The following is a 19,856-nucleotide window of genomic DNA, read 5'->3' as shown; positions in this document are numbered from 1 at the left end:
CTGGTATATGTTTTCAATTTTTTGAGTGAAGAAGGAGGCAATGTTATCGCACAAAGACTGTGACAGAGATTCCACGGTATCGCAGGCTCTGGGATTCGTGTAGGATCTAAGGATTTGGAAGAGGATTCTGGAGTTGTTTCCAGCTTGCTCCAATTGTTGTGTGATATGAAGTTTGCGAGTGGTTTTGATATTGTTATAGTAGGAAGTTAAGGCGGTTTTGTAATTCTCTTTATTTTGTTCACCTTGAGAGAGTCGCCATATCCGTTCTAATTTTTTACACCGACTCTTTTAGGGTACGTAGGGCAGGGGAATACCAATCAGAGGGAGTGAGTTTGGGGGAATGGGTTTGTGGCTTCATGGGGTCTGCCTAATCTATAGTGTTTAGGATGACGGAATTAAAATGAGATAATTGCTGTTCTACACTATAATTGGCAGTGTCGTTGTCCCAGGAAAGAAAAGGGGACAGGAGGTGGTCAGACCTTAATTTATCCAGAGCTGTATGTAATACTGACTTTGGAATGGTAAAATGTATTTACCATTTCCAACTGGGCATGGACAGCACCCTAGCTGATCCTACCTTTAAAGTATGAATTCAGCAGACTGATTACTCGATCACACACGTGACGGATATCCCGCTCGCTATATTACAAGTGCATTATATCCAATGGCACTTGTAATACACGGGACGTCACATCTGTGACGGAGTAACCATCCATTGAACTCTAAATCAGGCACTGTCTGAAAATGGAAAAATTACCACATTTCTGTCTCAACAAGTATCACAATGAAACTAAACCTCTGCCTAAAAATATTCCTAGAAAACATACCTTTGATGTGTGTAGAGTTAAAGTGCAGAAGATGTGTTAGGTGACCTTGGTGGAAAGGAGAAGCTTGCCACCTAAAGGCAATGCACTGCCCAGACTTCCCTCACCTGGACCGCAGAGTCAAAGATAATGTTTATATGCCTACTTTATTTATGTGCATGCAGCATTTCATTTAAATCATACCTTTCTGAAATTCTAGAAATTACCATGAAAAGAGCACTACATCACAATGCAGTAACAATCCACCAACTAGCTACCTCTCCTGTCACTCGTTTAATCTGTGTCTGCCTTTGACCTTGTACAGTGCTATGCTGCATTTTTGGCTAGGTTCATGCTATACAAATATCAAGTACGACTGTTTTTAAAGTGATGAATCAATAATTAAATTGAACCCAGAAACACGCTTTCTTAGATGTATTGTGGCTGTTCGTAGTACACTCTATATAGGGTTAATAGTAGCAGCGGCTCCTCCTTTATGGCAGAGGAGCGTCACTCCCCCTTCCACCCCCCCTCCCGCGAGCAGATGAACTACTTGTAAAATAAAATGATAATAACACAGGTTTATTCTCATGTTATTTTTCTCCATAGGGCTGAGTCTAGGGGGTGGGGCAATCATGATGACGGGTAGAGGAGGAGTGGTGGGCACTGCTGCTAAGTGCGCAGGAGGGTTTGACCGGCCGTCTTAGGACGGCCAAACCGACATGCTCACTGAGATCTCTCCAACCTGAGCTGCATTGCCAGGTTGGAGACAGCAGGCACAGGGTCCCAGGCTCTCCGGAAGCCCAAATCCAGGGCGCTCAGGCCAATCCCGGCGCTTCTATCATGCTGCCATCAGTTTGAGAGCAACTTCTGGATTGGCTGTGGGGGTGTCTGGGAGCCTCAGCCTGTGCTGCAGTGGAGCCAGAACAGCAGAAGAGTGGAGATGCGGCGGGTGACAGGTACTGTTTTGTGTGTGTTGTTATGGTCATCGTCATTCCCCCTCACCCGTCCCCGCTGCCCCGCCACTTTTCCTTGACACCAGCCACTCCTGGTTAATAGGACATTTACCCTTTTTCGGCAGCAGCCCTGCATCCACAGATCTCTAATTACCCCCCATGTTCCTTACTGTCTTTTGTTGACTCTGTTAGATCAGGGAATCTGAAGAGTCATGTATGTGTACTGAGGGACTGGTGATGATCCTGCAAGATCTGACCAGCATTGGTAGTTTAACAGGAAGCAAAAGTTCAGTTACATTAGAGGCAACAATCAACAAGACTCGGCAGGCATGTTCGATCAGCCTGCTGAAAGACACGTCTTCACCAGGTGGAGTGCAATCAGAATGTAAAACTGCACAAGAAATCAATAATAAACAACAATAATATAAACACTCTCTTTAATATATCTTTATACTTTGGTACTCAAAATATGTATATATTAACAAAATATTATTGTATCTATATAAATTAAAGCCCAAACTTCTACAAAAAGCTATATTGCGGAGAGAAGCACTGCTGGTCTAAAAGAGTGTAACGCATATTAAGTTGAGAAGTGTAGTTTGTTTTAAACTGTTAGTGTTTTGTAACCAATTTAACATTTTGAAAACCAGCCGCTTCTTCAGCGCGTCGCAGTCTCGACTTAGGTTAAAGTGCCAGGAACAAAGAGGCCAGGCCGGTCTGATGGAGGTCGAAGCACACAATCTAACACAGGTTCAATGCAAGTCAGTGCGTCGGATATGGCAGACGGGTGTCCCACCTCTGGAAGGAAGATGGTCTTTTTCCAAACTAGACAAGTGACTGGTTCTACCCCAGCAATGCCAGTCAATGAGAGAATCTTCCTACCTCCAGTTTATTTTGGAAGACCATAGAGCAAGGAATTGTCACCCTCCAGGTGGAACTACAGTTCTGAAGTCAGTTTCTAGAAGGCACAATTTCACTTTAGTAGAGAGAGCTGGTACCAGGCAACTGGGGTCCTCACACCAGCTAAGGGCCCTTACCTGCGTCTTCAGTCATAGCTTCCACTTCTCAGTTTGTTCAGCTCGGATCAGTACAATCTGTGAAGCAGGCTTGAGATAGCCCTATGGACCTTTCTGTGTAAGGGAACAGAAGTACAATAAATAGCGAGCAGAGGAGTAACTTTTGCACTGGCCTCTGTGCTCCTTCAAAGGCCTCAGATGTTGCTGTATTGTCATTGGCCCCTGAGGGTCACAGCTGCAATTGTGCCTGTCCCCTCCAGGCCTCAGCCGGTGTCAAGTTGTGACTAGTCGCTGGATATCACAGCAGTTCAGTGGTCTGGATGACGCCTCAGTCGTATGAGACACTTCCTCTGTTAGCAAAAGCGCTCCCCCCAATTGGCCGGGGCGCACCTAACATTGGGTAAGATGCTCTTTCGGTTCACCGGGGCCTCATGTTTTATGTGGAATATCTCAGGAACCCGAGAACCCCTCTTCCAGTAGACTCACTTGAGTCCCCGCAGTCCTTTGTGTTCGGCCACTTTCTCATGAGCGCCCATCCTGCTTCGGTCCACCTAAAGCTTGGGTGAAGAGACCGTGGCAGAGCACTGGAATGAGGAAAGCTGGAGTCAGGACTGCGGGAGAGCTGGAGCGAGGGCAATTACTGGATGAGGCAGCAATGAGAGCTTTGGAGTCCATATTTAGGGCGACCTGGAGCCTGGGGTGAATTACCACTGGAATAAGAAAAGAACAAGTTTGAAAAGAGGGTCAGTGCTGGGAGAAGATGAAGTCAAGAATAGGGGATATGAAGTCAGGAATGAGTGATGAAGAGCTGGTGTCAGGACTCAGAGGAAGAGGGAGTAAGCAGGGTGCATCTAGAAACCCAAATCAGCCCTGGCAGAAATCTTCAAACCAGCTCCACAGCGCAGGAGACAAAGACGGAAATAGGGCAATGGGGAGGTTCATGGTTGGTCATGGCAGCCCATCCAGCTCTAAAAGCAGACCTGCAGCTCACCGGGAAAATGCAGGAGTGGCAGCATGCCAGTCTGGCCTTGAAGGTTAGGTGTGAGGCTGTTTCACCCAACATCCCTGTCATCATGAGTGTCTCTACAGCTTGAGGGAGATCAAAAAAGTGATTTGGTGCCTGTGGTTGAGCTTGTGCAGCTTGGACGCGGCCTCATAGACTGCTACGTTTGGTAGGAGTTTAGCTGATCTGCATGCCGTTGACCCACGCCTGTAATGGCGGACACTAGATACAAAATTGGTGGACAATGCTGCCCTGAGTTATTCCCACTGGATCAAAAGAGATAGCTCAATCATTTCCATCACATTGTATCTTTTCCCTACACAATAAGGCTCATAGTTAATCTTTTGTGGCGGGTTTCCTGTGCTTCCTGTGTTGCTTCTTCCCCTGTGGCCTCCAGATATCTTTTCTATCCACAAACACACCTCTATGTCTCTTTTGCCTATACAGGCCAAGTCTGTCTTTTTTGCCACCTTTGATGGGCTCAGTTTTTCTTTAAAAATGAGAAGAAGCCGCTGTTGTCGTTGCCACTGTCCGTTGCACCTTTCCGCCGGAAGGAGAAGCTGCGGCTGGCTGTCCGCTTCAGCTCACCCCCCTGGACAGGTTCCTTGGGCTGCGTCTTCTCCTTCTGTCGTTGGCTCCGAAGCTGCTGGTCTATCACGATCTGCATGTCATCCTGGCCAGGAAGGAAAGAGAGAGAATGTCAGAGGGGAGAGAAGAGTGGGTGCCAGGAAGGAAAAGAACAGTGAGGGGAAGATGAGGTCCTTCTAGTTTTCAGACACTGACATCCCCATAAAACACTTTTTGATGGTCAGACCAGGTGTGTTGCATACTACAACCTTGGAACAGAACTCAGTCCAACATCTTAGTGCATCCGATAGGTGGCCTGGCTGAATTGTGAGCGTTGGCAGTTATACAACACTTAGTAGGACTCTCAGGGGCCTAATAAAAGACACACACTCTCTCTCTCCATTCGTTCATTCACTTTCTCTGCTGGGATTTGGCCTCGTTCCCACTAAACCCTCAGCATTAGCTATCATACACATATACCGCTGTGATAGTTATGGGTCCCAACCCTATGAACTTTCAAGTTTTAAACTGGAGTTTATCTTTGATTGTTTCAACATCTGGATCAAATCAGCACTTGTCCTTTAAGCCTGCAGGCAACAAAAATGTTTCAGACTCATCCACCTCACAACACTTTTTTAGTCATGAATTGTTGGTTTAAGAGAAAATTACGCAATATTTAAAAACAGCATGACGGGCTTACTACAGACACGAAGAATCACATTTTTACTAAGCACAATAGTGGATGTACAAATAGCTAACCTTAAAGGTTCAAACATCTACAAAGTAATTTGCATATGTAATGCTTATATTCTTGTAAATAGTTGTTCTATATCTATCAGGAACTGCCCTGTCCCTTTATATAAAAGGCAATAAGCATTGCACACTACCACATATGAAATAGTAATAAGAGGGTTTTGTTGCAGAACAGGAAATAGATGTGAGGTATATATATACTTCTTCCATAAATATTTTGCCTTAGAGATCGGGTTCTTTTGTGTTTATCCTTTATATAATCCGCCAAAATTTTCCCATCCCAGTTTCCCCACATGGATTGCTCAGAATACACTATCAGTAAATGTAGACAAGGGATTGAATATGTCGGCTTCAGTAGTGTTGTTCAAACCTATCCTCTGTAATCCTTTCAGCGAGCTTCCCAGACAACTCGGTCCTGTGTGGTTAAGCAAGACAATTAGCCTCCATACACCAAGGCTCACTATTCTTGGCATGCTGGAAAGTTTCTGGCTGAGCAAACAAAAGTCAAGATCTGGGTACCATAACGACCTCTGCTTGGGATGAATTCTGAACGAAATCTCTCAGGTAGCCTTTCCTGTTCTGTGATTAACAACTCGCAGCAGTGAGATATGGAATCTCTGTCTTTTTAAAAAAGATATGGTAACACCACTCCATAAATGACTGTCTTTAGAGCCTGGTGATCTGTCCAACTTTTCCCAATCTCTAACCGTCCTGAGCCATTCACACTCCGGGGAACCAGTGGTCGCTTTTCTGCTACAATCTTTCGTGGACTCTAGTTCTGTTCTCGGCCTGTCCACGATTGCTTTGAGCACAAGGATGTGCTGAGCAGGTCCTGGGGGTCTTCGGTAGTGAACTGTGCCAAGTGCCGGATCACTGGTGGCATTTGACACAAGCAATCACAACATCTTACAATCTACCCTGGTGCAAACTGGTGCAGAAAAGGGGGTGGTGATGAACAGAGTGTCTGAATTAAGCAGACCACTCTTACCCAGTCCAAAGATCAGGGCTTGATCCATCACCGTTATTGTGCAAACTGGTGCAGATGAGCATCGGACAGACTGTGGTGTGATTTTCTTCTTTTTTTCCGACAGTTTCCATCAGGCACCACATCTTCAGCCATATGATGCCTGTCTTGCCATGCCCTCTTCGATATAACCCTTCTCTCTTTAATATATATGTCTCCTTTTGGGTGATCTCACCTTCTCCTGGTAACTGCAGTTTTTCTCTAAAACATATGACACTTAAGTCATCCTCTGTGTAGGAGGAATAACTCTGAACATCTGACTCACTGGTCCTTTTTCGATCCAAGTCCCCTAATGTCAGAAAGGTGGGTGTTCAAGTTGGAATCCTGGGAATAATATCTTAGTTTTCTTACAGACAAATGTGCGTAGTTTCCTCCGTCATGCGTTGTGCGCTCCCCACAGGAGCGCAGTACCACTGCAATTTTGTCACTGTGGAATTGTAGAAAAAACTGTCCTTGCACGTCACCATGATTTAGACCTGCTGCAATTTTATTATATACTTATGCATAAAAACTAAAAATGTAGTATTTGTTGATTTTGTTTAGAGTACATTAAATGATCTTAGTAACACATACGGAAGGTGACATTTTACATGATCATTGCTGATTCTGAGTGAGTCTTTTAAATGGAATCCAGAGGAACTACTCAACTGTTGCCACAGTCTATACATTTATTTATTTTGGTGCACTACGTTTCCCTTGAAGTGTATAAAACAATGTTGGATATAGCTGCAGTTTTTCGACATACTTAACGCCTTAACTGCGGCCGTTATTTCAGCGCAGTGCGGGCGTTCTAAAAGGTGGGCGGGGCCGTTTCGGCCGTTGGCCGACGGCAGCACGCAACGGGTTAACACTTCATCTTGCTTTCTAGGATATAAAAGTGAAAACGACGCTGGTCCAGGTCGGGAATTGATCCAAATCCTTTCTCTGTAATAGGCCTACGGAAGTGCGTGTAGGAAAAGTATCATCCTATGAAACAATGGTCAACTGCGGCATTCAAGGGACTGCTGTTGTCCTTGCTGTTTTGTTTGACCGCTACAAGAAGATGAGCTTTTAAGAGACAAACTGTTATGTGAATCTAATGTCTCTGGTTTATGTTGATTCATTTTTTTCTATCTTTTGGAAACAATATTTAAGAAAGCTTGATTGTAATTTTCTTTCAAGATCAAATCAATAATATTTTGATCCGCTATTGCGGGCCCCTAAAAGGAGTGGGTCCCATAGGCGGTGCATACTTTGCCTATTTGGAAATCCGAAACTGTTGTTTGTATGTATGTATGTAGTACTGGGTTTACAATTGTATAACCACACAGAGGACATTCTGGTGACATTTAGGTTGACCCGTCCTCTGTAAAAACATATATTGGGTATTAAATCTGTTACGCTTTATTTGCTATGATTTTATCTTGGATGAATATGAACTGGTCAGAATAAAACACACTCTTACTCCGAGTTTCTTGTGAAGGCACCTGATAGCAAGTTGACACATTTTCAGGATCATTTCAAGAGTATCAGATTGGAGAGTTTTATATCTGCCTATGGATAAGGCAAAAATGTAAGGTGTTATGTATGATGCCAGCTTGTTTCTGAGAGACGGCTCCACACTGCCTTTCAGCAGAGCAAAGAAGGAAAAATAAAATGATAATGTGCTGTTATTATAATTTTATTTTTCCGTGCTAGAGGCAGTTTTGTGGGGTGGGGCTGGACTGGCTAGCGCAGAGGGAGGAGTGGTGGGTACCCTCCTAAGTGCCCATGAATATTTGGCCCGCCATCTTGGGCCAGCCAAACAGTCATGCGCACTTTGCATTTTCTCCACCCAGGCTGCACTACAGTCTAGTTGGAGAACATTCCCAGGCTCCCATTCCCCATCTGAGCACCGAACCACAGCACTCAGAACAAACATACCGCTGCATTGACCGTTGTAATTGGCTTAGGGGAGCCTGGGTGCGTCCTGTTCCCACAGAAGCCAGGAAGAGGCGGCAAGGACGGAAGAGAGGCGGCAGCCAGCCACTTGGACAGCCAGCAGCAAAGTAATCTTTTTTTTTTTTTTTTAAATGTATGGTGCTTTTTCCCAACGCTGTGCAACATCGTAAAAAAACCTGTTTAAAAGGTGCTATAACATGACTGATGGAGACAGCTGCACCATTCCACTGGTGTGTGCATGCATTCAGACCTGGGTGCACCTGAGCTAGAATGAATGCACGAGCCAGTCCAATGACGCACTTGCCATTAGTTAAAACATTTTATTCACCGATACATAACATCAGATACCACTAAGATTGGTGAATAACGAGATTTTTTACAATGAATTCTCAAATAAAAAAAATAAGGCTCAACGGGTGTGAGGGGTAACAGAGGAGCGAATGGGAGAATGGGTGGGGACGGGGAGGGGAAAACATAGCACTTGGGAGCAACACAGGGCAGTGAGGGAGAAGCACACATGGAAAGAGGACACAAGCATGGGGGTGGTGGACATAAGAACACAAAGTACAGTGGGTGGGGAAGGATGCATGAGAGAGCGAGAACCACACAAAAGTGACAGTAGTATGGGGAACGGAAGAGAATAAGGTGATTGCAAGAACAATATGCAGTATGAAGGTGCGGGAGGAAGTACACAAGAGAGAAACACAGAGCGCAGGGGAGGTGGCCATTTTAGGGGAAGCACAAAGTGGGGAGTGGAGTGTTGGAAAACACATGCATTATCATGGATTGTGTATCCAAAATACAAAAGATCCTTAAAAATGAGCAATGGAAGGACAGAAGCCAAACAATCACAGGGATGGTCAAAGGAAACACAGACACATGATGGACAAACTGAGACAAGAAAAGCCATCAAATAAGAGGCAGGCAAATTAGAGGGTCAATCAAGCCAACCAATGGTAGGGCTGTAAACCCCCGTAAGTTAATGGAAAGCCCTAAATAGGTATTTTGCAATGTTCGTTAATTTTCACTAGTTTATAAATTATAAGTGTTAGAAATGGGGTCTCTAGTTGGCAGCTGTTTGCATCCTGTTAAAGAATTAATCCTCACTCTAGACAGGGTAAGTACGATACACCTTCAGAATAACCTGTGTTCAATCCCTTGCTAACTTGGCAAGAGCAGTCAGGCTTATCTCAGAGGCAATGTGTAAAGTATTTGTGTACACACACACAGTAAAAACACTACAAAAGGACTCCACAGCATTTTAGAAAAATAGCCAATATTTATCTGATTAAAACAAGACCAAAACGCAAAGATCCAACATACACAAGTCAAGATATGAATTTTCAAAGGTTAAATAAAGTTATAGCTCTTTGAAATCAATGGTTGCACTTGCCTAGGACAAAGTACCTTAGATGCGTTAAAAATAGAACATGATTTATTTATTTATTTATTAGTTTGATGAGTTTTATATAGCGCTGGCTAGACCCAGAGGTATCAGAGTGCTTAACATTAGGTTCCACATTGTTACAAAGTTACATCAGTTACAAGTTACATCTGATGCAAATAAACATTTAAAGAGCATAGAAGACGCGATAAATGGAGCGTAGAAGGGTATGGGAGTAAGGTAAAAGGGTAGGAGGGAGATACGGCGGAGAGACCTAGGAAAGTCTGCCCAAAGGGCAGCTGGGTAAGTGACGGATGAGGGGGAAGTCCACAGCCCTTCTCCTCTATAGCTATCAAGGTAGCTCCACCAGGCATCAGACAAAATGCTAGGTCTCAATGTCCTGATGGGTGAACCGGATGGGGGTATGCTCGAGGTATGGTCGATGTCCAATTTTTGTCCAAGAGTAGTAGCATATCGTGGTAAAGGACCATTGTGGCAACCATCTTGGGGTCAGGCAAGGGTTTCTGCCCCCTATAAAAAACGCTATTTTATATGCAAAGCCCTCGATTGCTGCTACTGGCGCAGGCTGAAGTGAGTGAGTAGTGAGTGAGTGAGCAGTGATAGCCAGCCAAGGAGCCACAGGGTGGGAAATCACTGGCAGAATCTATGCTCTGCACTGCACAGAAGTTAAGTATTGCGGCAAGATCAGTGCAAATCAGTGCAGATGAGGTTGAGCGGGGACGTTGTGGCCACCATTTTAAGGTCAGGCAGGTGCAGGCTGATACTCTGGATCTATTGATCGCCTTGAGGGATGTTAGATTACCACACAGCAAAAAGCAAAGAATCTTGAGCTGAGGAGCGCGGTTGGCTTCACTCACAACCAGTAGCAGTATGGTGAGGGGATCAGGTGTGGTTCTAGTCTGGAAGCATTGCAGTTGGGTGCATCCGCCATTTTGGAGCCGATGCGAGGATCCACAACGGAGGTTTTGGCTGAAAATTATCCAGTAGATGGTGTCTCCCGATGATTATTTTTTTTGTAAGCTTCACCGGAGCCTCATGCTATGCGGTCCCCGAAAAGAGATTCATGATAAGCTTTCCCTGAAAAAAGCTTGTCCCTCGACCCAGAGCTGGTTGTGCCTCTCTCTCGTGGATCACTTCCAGACTTTATCCCGGTGCAGCCTTAGGGAGCTCCCTCTGTGTTTCCCGGCTAGCCGTGTTCTCAGATGCCTCCCGTCCCAGTCTAGGAGGTTGGGGCTAGGTACAGGCGATCCGCCCCCAGGAGGCCGACTGGGGGCAGCTCCGTCTCCCCGCTGGCATCAGGTCCGCATCCCGCTGCAAGCTGCTGCACCACGCTAGTGGTGCAGTTTTTGGGGCTTCGCCGTCGTCTCACTCGATCAAAAGGGGCTGCAAGCAATCGCCGAGGTCATGTCGAGTATATCTGCGGGCTTGTGGCGTCTCTCCGACCCTGATTCACAAGGCAATTTTAGCCGGGCCCGGACGGTAGGATGGAGCGCTAGGCAGGTATTTCCCACTCGTCCACCATCTCAGCTCAACATCTCATGATGCATGGCGTAGGGGAGGTGAGACATTGGAAAGGCAGTTGATGAGTCTATTCCTTACTGCTATGCAGGGCGTTCACATGGTGATGCTCAGGACATTGCGTTGCACAGAGGAGGTGATGCGTCACTTGTAGCAAGGGATGCGTCAGTTTCTTAAGGCGGCGCAGAGTCGTTGACCCATCCATGTCAGGGGACGATGTGTGGTGCAGGGGAGGTGACGTGTCGTTTGCAGGCACGATACCTTGATCCCTTCCTGCGGTGCAATGTCGATGATGAAATCAGCGACGATTGGTCGATAGTCAAGTTGTGCTGCATCGATTACACAGTATAGCAGCAGGCCCTGCGTCAGATTCGGAGCAGGGCATCACGGACTCCAGTGAAGCGGTGCTCAAGACTCACACAGTGGTGATTCTACAGAGATGCTGGGGCGAAAAGTCGGGGACTACATTGTAAGCTGCAGTATTTGCATCAAGCAGGGACCACTCTTCGGTGCAGGTAGCGCCTATGTGTCGAATTTTGGCAATGATGCGCAGGTTCCAAATAATGCTTGGAGTCAATGTGTTGATTTGTCTTCTTGTTGCACCAGATCTCACTTCCAAGGGCCAAGGAACTGGATCTGGCACCGCTTGGCAGATTAGGGCTCTCAGCAGAGGAACCCAGGTGCTGGCAGATAAAGTCTGTTATGGCCCTGAGACTTCCAACAGGAAGCAAGCTCAACTCAAGCCCCAGGAAACCTAAAACCTTAAAAAGCAGGATTTAGAAAGCAAAGTCCAGTTCCTTCACTCCCAGGACAGATGCAGCAAGCAGCCGGCCAACAAAACAAAGCAAACAGCAAAGTGGCTGTCCCTCCTGACAGCAACACAGATCTTCTTTCTGGCAGCATGTACTCAATCCAGAAGTGTTCTGAGTATATGGTGTCACTGGTCCAGTACTTATGCCCATTTCAGACTCTGAAGTAGGCAAACTGCAAAATAAAGTCTTTGTTGTGCACAAGACACTGCCCTTCCTTGCCCTGGCTCCCGACACACTACTGGGGACGGATACTTCTTTGTGTGAGGACAGGCACAGCCCTATTGAGGTGTCTGTGTCAACTCCTCCCCCCACTCTAGCTCAGGACGGCCCATCAGCCTGGCTATGGGCCATCAGGATATGCAGGGCACACCTCATCTCTCTTTTTTGTGTGACTGTCTAGAGTGAATGCATAGGAGCCCAACTGTCACCCTGACCCAGCCGTGTACTTAGAGACAGGCAGAGACACAGAATGGTTAACGCAAGAAAATGCACACTTTTTAAAAGTGGCTTTTTCAGACCTGCAATTTAAAAACCACATTTACTGAAGGGTGTATTTTTAAATTGTGAATAGAGAAACACCAAACTCCAATTTCCCATCTGGTCCCAATTGGAATATACACTTGTAGGATGTTACAATGCAGCTCCAATGCTAACCTATGGGAGAGATAGGCCTTGCTATTAGCAGTCTTTCACTCCTAGGACATGTAAAACACAACAGTACATGCCCTGTCTTTTAAATACACTGCACCTTGCCCATGGAGCTACCTTGGGCCTACCTTAGGTGTGCCTTACATCTAATAAAAGGGAAGGTTTGGGCCTGGCAAGTGGGGTTTAAAAATGCAGTGACAGGCTCTGCAATGACAGGCCTGAGATGTTCGCAGGGCTACTCATGTGGGTGGCACAATCAGTGATGCAGGCTCACTAGTAGGATTTGACTTACAGCTCTGGGCACACCTGGTGCACTGTACTAGGGACTTACTAGTAAATCGAATAGGCCAATCCTTGAGAAACCAAATACCATTACATTTTAGACAGTGAGCACTTGTACTTTAGCACTGGTAAGCAGTGGTAAGGTGCTCAGAGTCCTAACACCAGCGAAATGCAGGGCACAGTCAAAAACAGGTCGTCAGAGGCAAAAAGACAGGGGAAACCACGCCAAAAGAGGCCGGGTCTAACAATAAGCCGTTTGTTTCCAGTGGGATTGTGGCAAACTATAGGGTGCAATTTCAGTAATAAGGCACCACCATTTGTCTGCCATGCATACCATGATTCTATTCGGAGCACAAAGACAAAATATATGTTTTGATGCTATTTGGCAAGTTGCCACTCAGCACTGTGGCAATTTGTAAAGTTCAAGAGTTCCATTTCAGAACAGCACTTAACACATATGGATTTTTGATCTTTATATTAAAAAAATTAACACGCAACATGTGGCTTCCTTTTTATCGCACAAAGCGATGTAGGCTAGACATTATGCACCAACCATTTCATATTTAACCACCTGCAACTGCCTTCATCATGACTTGGCAATCAATTAGGCCCAATCACTGCCGCTGTAGCCTGTTCCATTTCTATAATTACTAGAGGAAGGGATCCGCAATGCAGACTCAGCAAAAGTGACCCAGGCTGCCATATTTCCTGGAACAGGGTGGGTGTGATGGTGATTTCACAAGAGTGAAACTCAACTTTTGTTTTTCACTGTTGTGACGTAATAGCAGTGAGTAACTGGGTTCAGCGTCTGGTATTCACATTAAGGTTTCTATAACATCGTAATTATGATCGAGTTTTTTTATGTCAATCGTATGTAGGGCTGTACTAAGGTCTGTGGACATGCTATATAAAAGTGATGTACACATAACACCATGATTATTAATAGCTCTTGGTTTCTATAAATAACAATTTGACCCTGAATGTCAGACAGCCGAAGCAATATGGTTGTAGAACAAGCCGATGATAATAAATGCATTAGAAAACGTGCACATGGACTGAAAGCTCACTGAATGGATTCAGAGAGTAGTGATTAAAGGGACTGATCCTGAGTGGTGTGAGGGGTGTAATGGATTTCCATTATTATTATTATTATTTGGAGTTTTATATAGCGCGCGGTTACCCTCGGGCATCCCAGCGCTTGTCCAAGGCTCCGGAGGCTAGTAATAGCAAGAACACATTAAGCGGGGAACAGGTGGGTCTTGAGTAGTTTCCGGAACCGCATAGTACAGGTCTCAGAACGTAGATTCAAAGGAAGCGCATTCCACAAATTGGCAGCGTTCACTGAGAATCTTCTGCCACCCGTCCGGGCTCTTTTCACTCTGACAGTTTGCAACAGATATTTATGATCCGAGCGCAAGGCTCTGGTAGCCTTATAGGGGAGCACCATACTCCCCAGAATGGGAGGTCCCTTCCCCTGAAGGATTTTGTGAGCCGTACAGAGGGATTTAAATTTTACCCTCTCCCGCACCGGAAGCCAGTGCAGTGCTCTTAATGCTGGTTTAGCTGACTGCCTCCTAGGGATGTTCATCAGCAGCCTTGCTGCTGCATTTTGCACCTGCTGGAGTTTATTGAGCGTTGCTTCCGGAGCGGCCAAAAAAATCGCATTACTATAATCCAGCCTCGATACAATTAGTCCCTGGATGAGTAATTTCCTGGAAACCGGTGGAAGAAGAGGCAGGACCTTACGGGCTGAACGGAGAAGACCGAAACAGACTCCTGCCGTTTTTTTGGCATGGGTCTTAAAAGATAAGTCCTGTTCCAGCCACACCCCCAGGCTCTTGATCTCCTTTTTGGGGCTTGGGGGATCGCCAAGACAACTAGGCCAGCTGCTTGGCGGCAAGGAGAGCACCGAATGGCCCAACAGCATCATCTCTGTTTTGGAGCCATTCAGTTTTAATGCTGAGTTGCACAAACATGTGTGCACCTTGGACAAGCATGAGTGAAGTAGGTCAGGTTGATTCACCAGCTGGAAAAGAGCCACCACCAGCTGGGTGTTGTCAGCATAACTGATAGTTTTATTACCGAATGGTGCCACCACACCCTCCAGCGGGGCCATATAGACATTAAACAATGTAGGGCTCAAGGAGGAGCCCTGAGGCACACCACACTGGAGGGGGATCGATGCTGACTGTTCACTACCTTCCCAGACTTGATAAGTCCGGTCGCTCAGGAAAGACGCGAGCCACTTCAGGGCCATCCCTGTAATGCCTACATCTGACAGCCGCTGGAGCAGCACCTGATGGTTCACGGTGTCAAAAGCCGCGCTGAGGTCCAGGAGGATCACTGCCACCGATCCTCCTGAATCCAAAATGCTCCTGGCTTCTTCCACGACTGCCAGAAGGGCGGTGTCAGTACCCTGGCCTGGCCTGAATCCCGTTTGGGAGTCCCGCAACAAGCCATTAGACTCCAGGAAATATGACAGTCGACGGTTCACCAGTCTCTCCGCGATCTTACCGAGCCCGGGAAGCAAGGAAATCGGCCTAAAATTTGCTAGGTCAGATGGATCCAGACCAGGCTTTTTCAGGAGGGCCTTTACTACTGCTTTTTTCCAACTGGGTGGCACCACCCCCTGCATAAAAGATGAATTGATGAGATCAGTTACTGGGGCGGCGATGGTAGTTGCTACCTGTTTCAAAAATCTCATCGGAACAGGATCCCTAGGCGAGCCACTCTTCATGACCCCTAGCACCTTAAGAACTTCGTCGGTGGTCACTGGTCCAAAGGCTTCAAGCTCAATTTCCACATCACCCAGCTGGTTATCTATATCTAATTCCTGGGCCTGTCGAGGTAGGGAGCTTAAGATATTTTCTACTTTCATGTGGAAATAGTTGGCCAGTTCCTTACATTTCTCTCGGGGACTATCATGGTTAACCGGAGGTTCGGGGATTTTCAGGAGATCTCTGAAAACTTTAAAGGACTCTCTAGAGGAGTTAGCAGAATTGCCAATTCTCTCCTCAAAGAACTTCGCTTTGGCGTCCCGAAGAGTGGCTTTATATCCTCTAATTGCCGCACGATATTCTTTCCGGCTGACCTCCCTCCAATCCTTTCTCCAAATCCGCTCCAACCTCTTGCAGCCTTTCCTAAGAGTTCTCAATTCCTGGGTGTACCAAGGGGCTGAGCCCACTCTCTTCTCCCTCTTCAGCATTCTCTTTTTAGGGAGAATGGCGTCCAGGGATTTCCATAAAGCCAGCAGTATCTTACAATATTCATATCAATTAATTTCAGTGCTATGGTAATTAAAATGGGTAAAAAAAAAATATCTACCACAGCATGCAACAAAAACCAGACACAGCTACCACTTGAAAATCATGGCAAAGGCTGGAAATATGCCCACATGCCAGGATATTTTTAACGGTTTCAAGCAATTCTCAGAATAATAACCTGGAGCGTTTGTAATCACCTACAATACTCTTGGGTCCAATCCAGCCTGACACCCAAGAGCTCCAAAATTAATATTTATGAGATACATTTACCAACAATGGATCTGACTAGAAAGTAATTTGCATATGTATTAGTTACACTAAATATATGACCTGGACTGCCTCCAGGATTAGGAGCAAGTACCACAATCTCGAGGATACTTCACCTTAAAGTATACTGCAGTGGTGGCTGGCATGTACCAAGGGTGGTAGGGCGGGTGAAATAAATAAATAAAATAGACCTACCTTCCTGGCTTGCAGCGCGACATCCTCCTGCCGCTGGTGTATTCTCGAAGCTCCCGACCCAGGAAACTGGACTACCCAATCCTGGCGCTGCTCTCGCAGCATGAGAGAAGTGCCAAGATTGGATGAAGCAGCCTCACTCAGCGCTCTAAAGAGCACTCGCTGGAGGACTGCACTTTCTTCAACCCAGCTGCCTCAGTCAACTAGGTTAGAGAAGTTTAAAATGCACCTGTTTGGCTGGTTGTTGCAAGACGGCCAGCCAAAGAGACATGCGCATTTTAAACTTTAGCACACAGCTCCTTGCTGTTGTCACTCTGCAGCAATGGCCCGCCCCATCCTGACACTTCGTTGCTGAAAAATAAAATGATAATAAATAAACTTTATTACTGCTTTAATTTTCAGCTCTGGGGCTTGTGGGACCACGCTCCTCCGTTCAAATAGAGGCGCCGCCCCTGGTATACTGAGTGGAACATTGAAATTATTCAGAGCTATCTGGCCATTAAACTACCCTGCTCATGGGACATGTGAAATGTACGTTTTTGAGACCCTTTGGCTAGCTAAGTCCCATCTTTCACATTGGTCTGCCCACAAATGCAAAGCCAGCCTGTGTGCATTTTGAAGCATTGGAGGGAGAGCGTGTTTAGTGTGTTTGTTTCATGCTTTCTAGAAATGAGTGGGTTTATTTTTGGGTGTGTTCATTTGTCTTGTGTGTAGTCAACCGAGCGTAAGACCTGAACCCAAACTTCAGGGGCTGGTTTCTGGATAGCAAGATCACTTTTAGAGGTTGTAAGTTGTAGCTATCCTGCACGCAGGAGAGGATACAACAAGAGACAAATGTTGTGCTCACAGGCAATCTATAGTGACACTGAGGGGAATGGCTTTGAGGAAGTAAGAGACAGTTTGGAAAGACCTTTCTGTTATAGGATGTGTTCCAAGAGTCACAGAGACAGGAATTGTTATACTAAGAAGTTATTGTGGTTATACCTATTAGAATAAATATCCCTAGAATGCTGTTGTGAAGTAGGCTATACAAATCCTACTGTATGGGGTTTAACTCCAAGAAACTGAGCCTGAGCAAAACTAAGGGGCTTGGTGGGACAGGTTTTTTTTTGGTGCTCAATTATTTATATTAAAATAATGTTTTCGTTTGCCATTTCGACATACAAAAAAAAATATTTCCCCAATTTATGCTGTGAATGGGAAGTACAGTTTTTCGTTTGAAAACAATTAGTGTGTTGGATATTTGTCAAAATTACTAAAAAGGTGCATTTCACACCTAATCACTGATCTCAAACGAAGAGTTTGACTTGATAGGCAGAAGACAAAGCACTGGGCAGGCATGAGTCCCCCTCAGCGGAGACGCCTTGAAGAGTACAATACCAGAGTGTCAAGGACAATTCTGGTGCTGAGATGATTTTTTCATCCATTCCTATTTTTGCACCCACTCCAAGTGCAGAGCTGCTTGCACTCACTCTTGCCCACTCAGCTTAGTGGTAAGAAGCTCACATACATATGCACTTAACAAGTCTGCACCCATCATTCTACATTTTTTGCACAAAACACTACATCACATGCTAAAATCAGAAAGTAGTGTGCACGTGGGATAGTCTTTAAAAGACAGCATTGAAAGCAGGGCCGTTTTTGGTTCTCAGTCCGGCCCTGATTGAAAGGTCGATGTTCAAGCAGATTTCAAACAGCGTTTAATGGCTGTGTACGAACCATCTAAATGCCACTTGGGGCTTTTAAAAAGGTAACTTTAAATGTTCACATATTACGATAGATTGAAGATGCCGATTAGAACCACTAGTGTTGTGCATCTGTTAAGCTTTTTTGGGAAAGTCTTTTTAGCAATTTACGAGGGGGCATGCATTTTTGTGGAGGGTTTCTTATTTACTTTTGGGTAACTTGAATGTGGGATTTTGGGTTGGAGATAACTTGCAAATAGGAGGTGATTATCGTTTCGTGTGGTTTTGGTTAAGGAAAGGCCAGCAGGGTGTATCACCATGTGGGGCAGTTTCATCACGTGTATTGTCACTGGTTACATTTTATACGTATAACGCTAGTACTGTGCAGCTGATTGAGACGTCTTTTATTCATTTTTTCTAGTGACCCCTGACGAAGGGCCTTCACGGCCTGAAATGCATTGGGTGAAGATTTTTATGGGCCCAATTAAGGCTATGATTCATTGTAAACGTGTTGCTGTTAAAAGCCCGGAGGGCATGCAGTTGACATTTGAAAATTGAAAAATTGAAATGCTCAATAAATGAATTATGTCGGAATACGCTGTCTCAGCAGTGATTAAGGAAGCATGGACACAAAGTACAGTGAAGATATTGATTACTGATTGGTTTACCTTGAAAAAGCAAATTATGATGATAAAATTGCTCACTATGTGGATACATTCCTGGATTTTGCAGTGCAACAGAAGGGTGCGTAGTTACGTGCCCCTATTGGGCACTCTTCATAAAATCAGAAACTAGACATGTGTAAACTAATTATGCAGTAGGTTTTTAGCACCAAATGAACAGGATGTCATTGTTTCCTACTGACTCCTTTAATTCCCATGTTCTCCACCTGACTCCTATACTGTTTGCCTGTAATATCTCCAATGCTGTTTTGACCTTTTTGTTCTCAAGTCATTGTAAGACCTTTCTAAATAGTTAAGAGTGCTGTGTCAGGTTTGTATCTCTGGTTGGGCCATGTCGTTTTGTTTGGTGTGGCTCTGTGTTGTGTTATGTTCTATCTCACTCTACACAGAGCCCACTCTACCCTACTCTGGAGTCTTGGCCTGGTCCTTTGGCACCAACCTTGACAGAGAGTAAGCTAATCACTGGACTAGAAGAGAGTCTGGGTAGTCCCACCTTTGGACAGCCCAGCTCGGTCTCTTCGCCACAGACCAAGGAAAGCCTGATGCGGATGAATTGGTATAAAGATACAACCTGGGAATTTTCAAACAAGCCAAGAACTCGCAGGCTTAAAGTGCTGCGTAAATTATTCAAAGCACCAATAGAGAACCCGGAGTAGTTTCCATCCTTTTGCTCTCCTTTACATAGAGCACATCTACAACACCTCTGATGTACTCTAAATCTGCCCCCCCCTGAAATGTCTGTTTTTCTAGAAGACATGTTTTAAATACTTTTTTGCTTGACAAACTGTAAAAGTCTTTGTCACTTTTCTAGCTCAGCATGGATGGTACTGTGTTAATTCAATGCGTATACATTCTTCAACAATATTAGACGTTTAAAAAGGGACGATTCAGAGTGTGAGTGATGTCCTACAAGGGTTGATCGTCACAATGTCCCCTACCATGAGTTCGGATGCCATTATTTCAGAGTTTTAATTTCTAAGTACCATAATTTAGGTTTAATATGGTTATGTACTATAATTTAGGATTACATTATTTTGGTTTTTTTATTGTTTAAATACT

The 19,856-nt window shown here is 45.2% G+C and overlaps 1 protein-coding gene across 1 annotated transcript in view; it reads right to left on the bottom strand.

Moving 5' to 3' along the window:
- Positions 1-2,179: 2,179 nt before the first annotated feature.
- The window catches only part of BICDL2 (BICD family like cargo adaptor 2), a 152,079-nt gene continuing 134,402 nt past the window's right edge, over positions 2,180-19,856 (bottom strand). The window contains exon 11 of the mRNA XM_078652895.1: positions 2,180-4,451. Within this exon, the coding sequence (XP_078509021.1) occupies positions 4,260-4,451 (192 nt within the window). The 3' untranslated portion in view covers positions 2,180-4,259. The remainder of the gene's footprint in view (positions 4,452-19,856) is intronic.

Source organism: Lissotriton helveticus, chromosome 7 (genome assembly GCF_964261635.1).
Source record: "Lissotriton helveticus chromosome 7, aLisHel1.1, whole genome shotgun sequence".
Classification (NCBI taxonomy): domain Eukaryota; kingdom Metazoa; phylum Chordata; class Amphibia; order Caudata; family Salamandridae; genus Lissotriton; species Lissotriton helveticus.
This window is presented reverse-complemented; position numbering and strand designations above follow the sequence as displayed.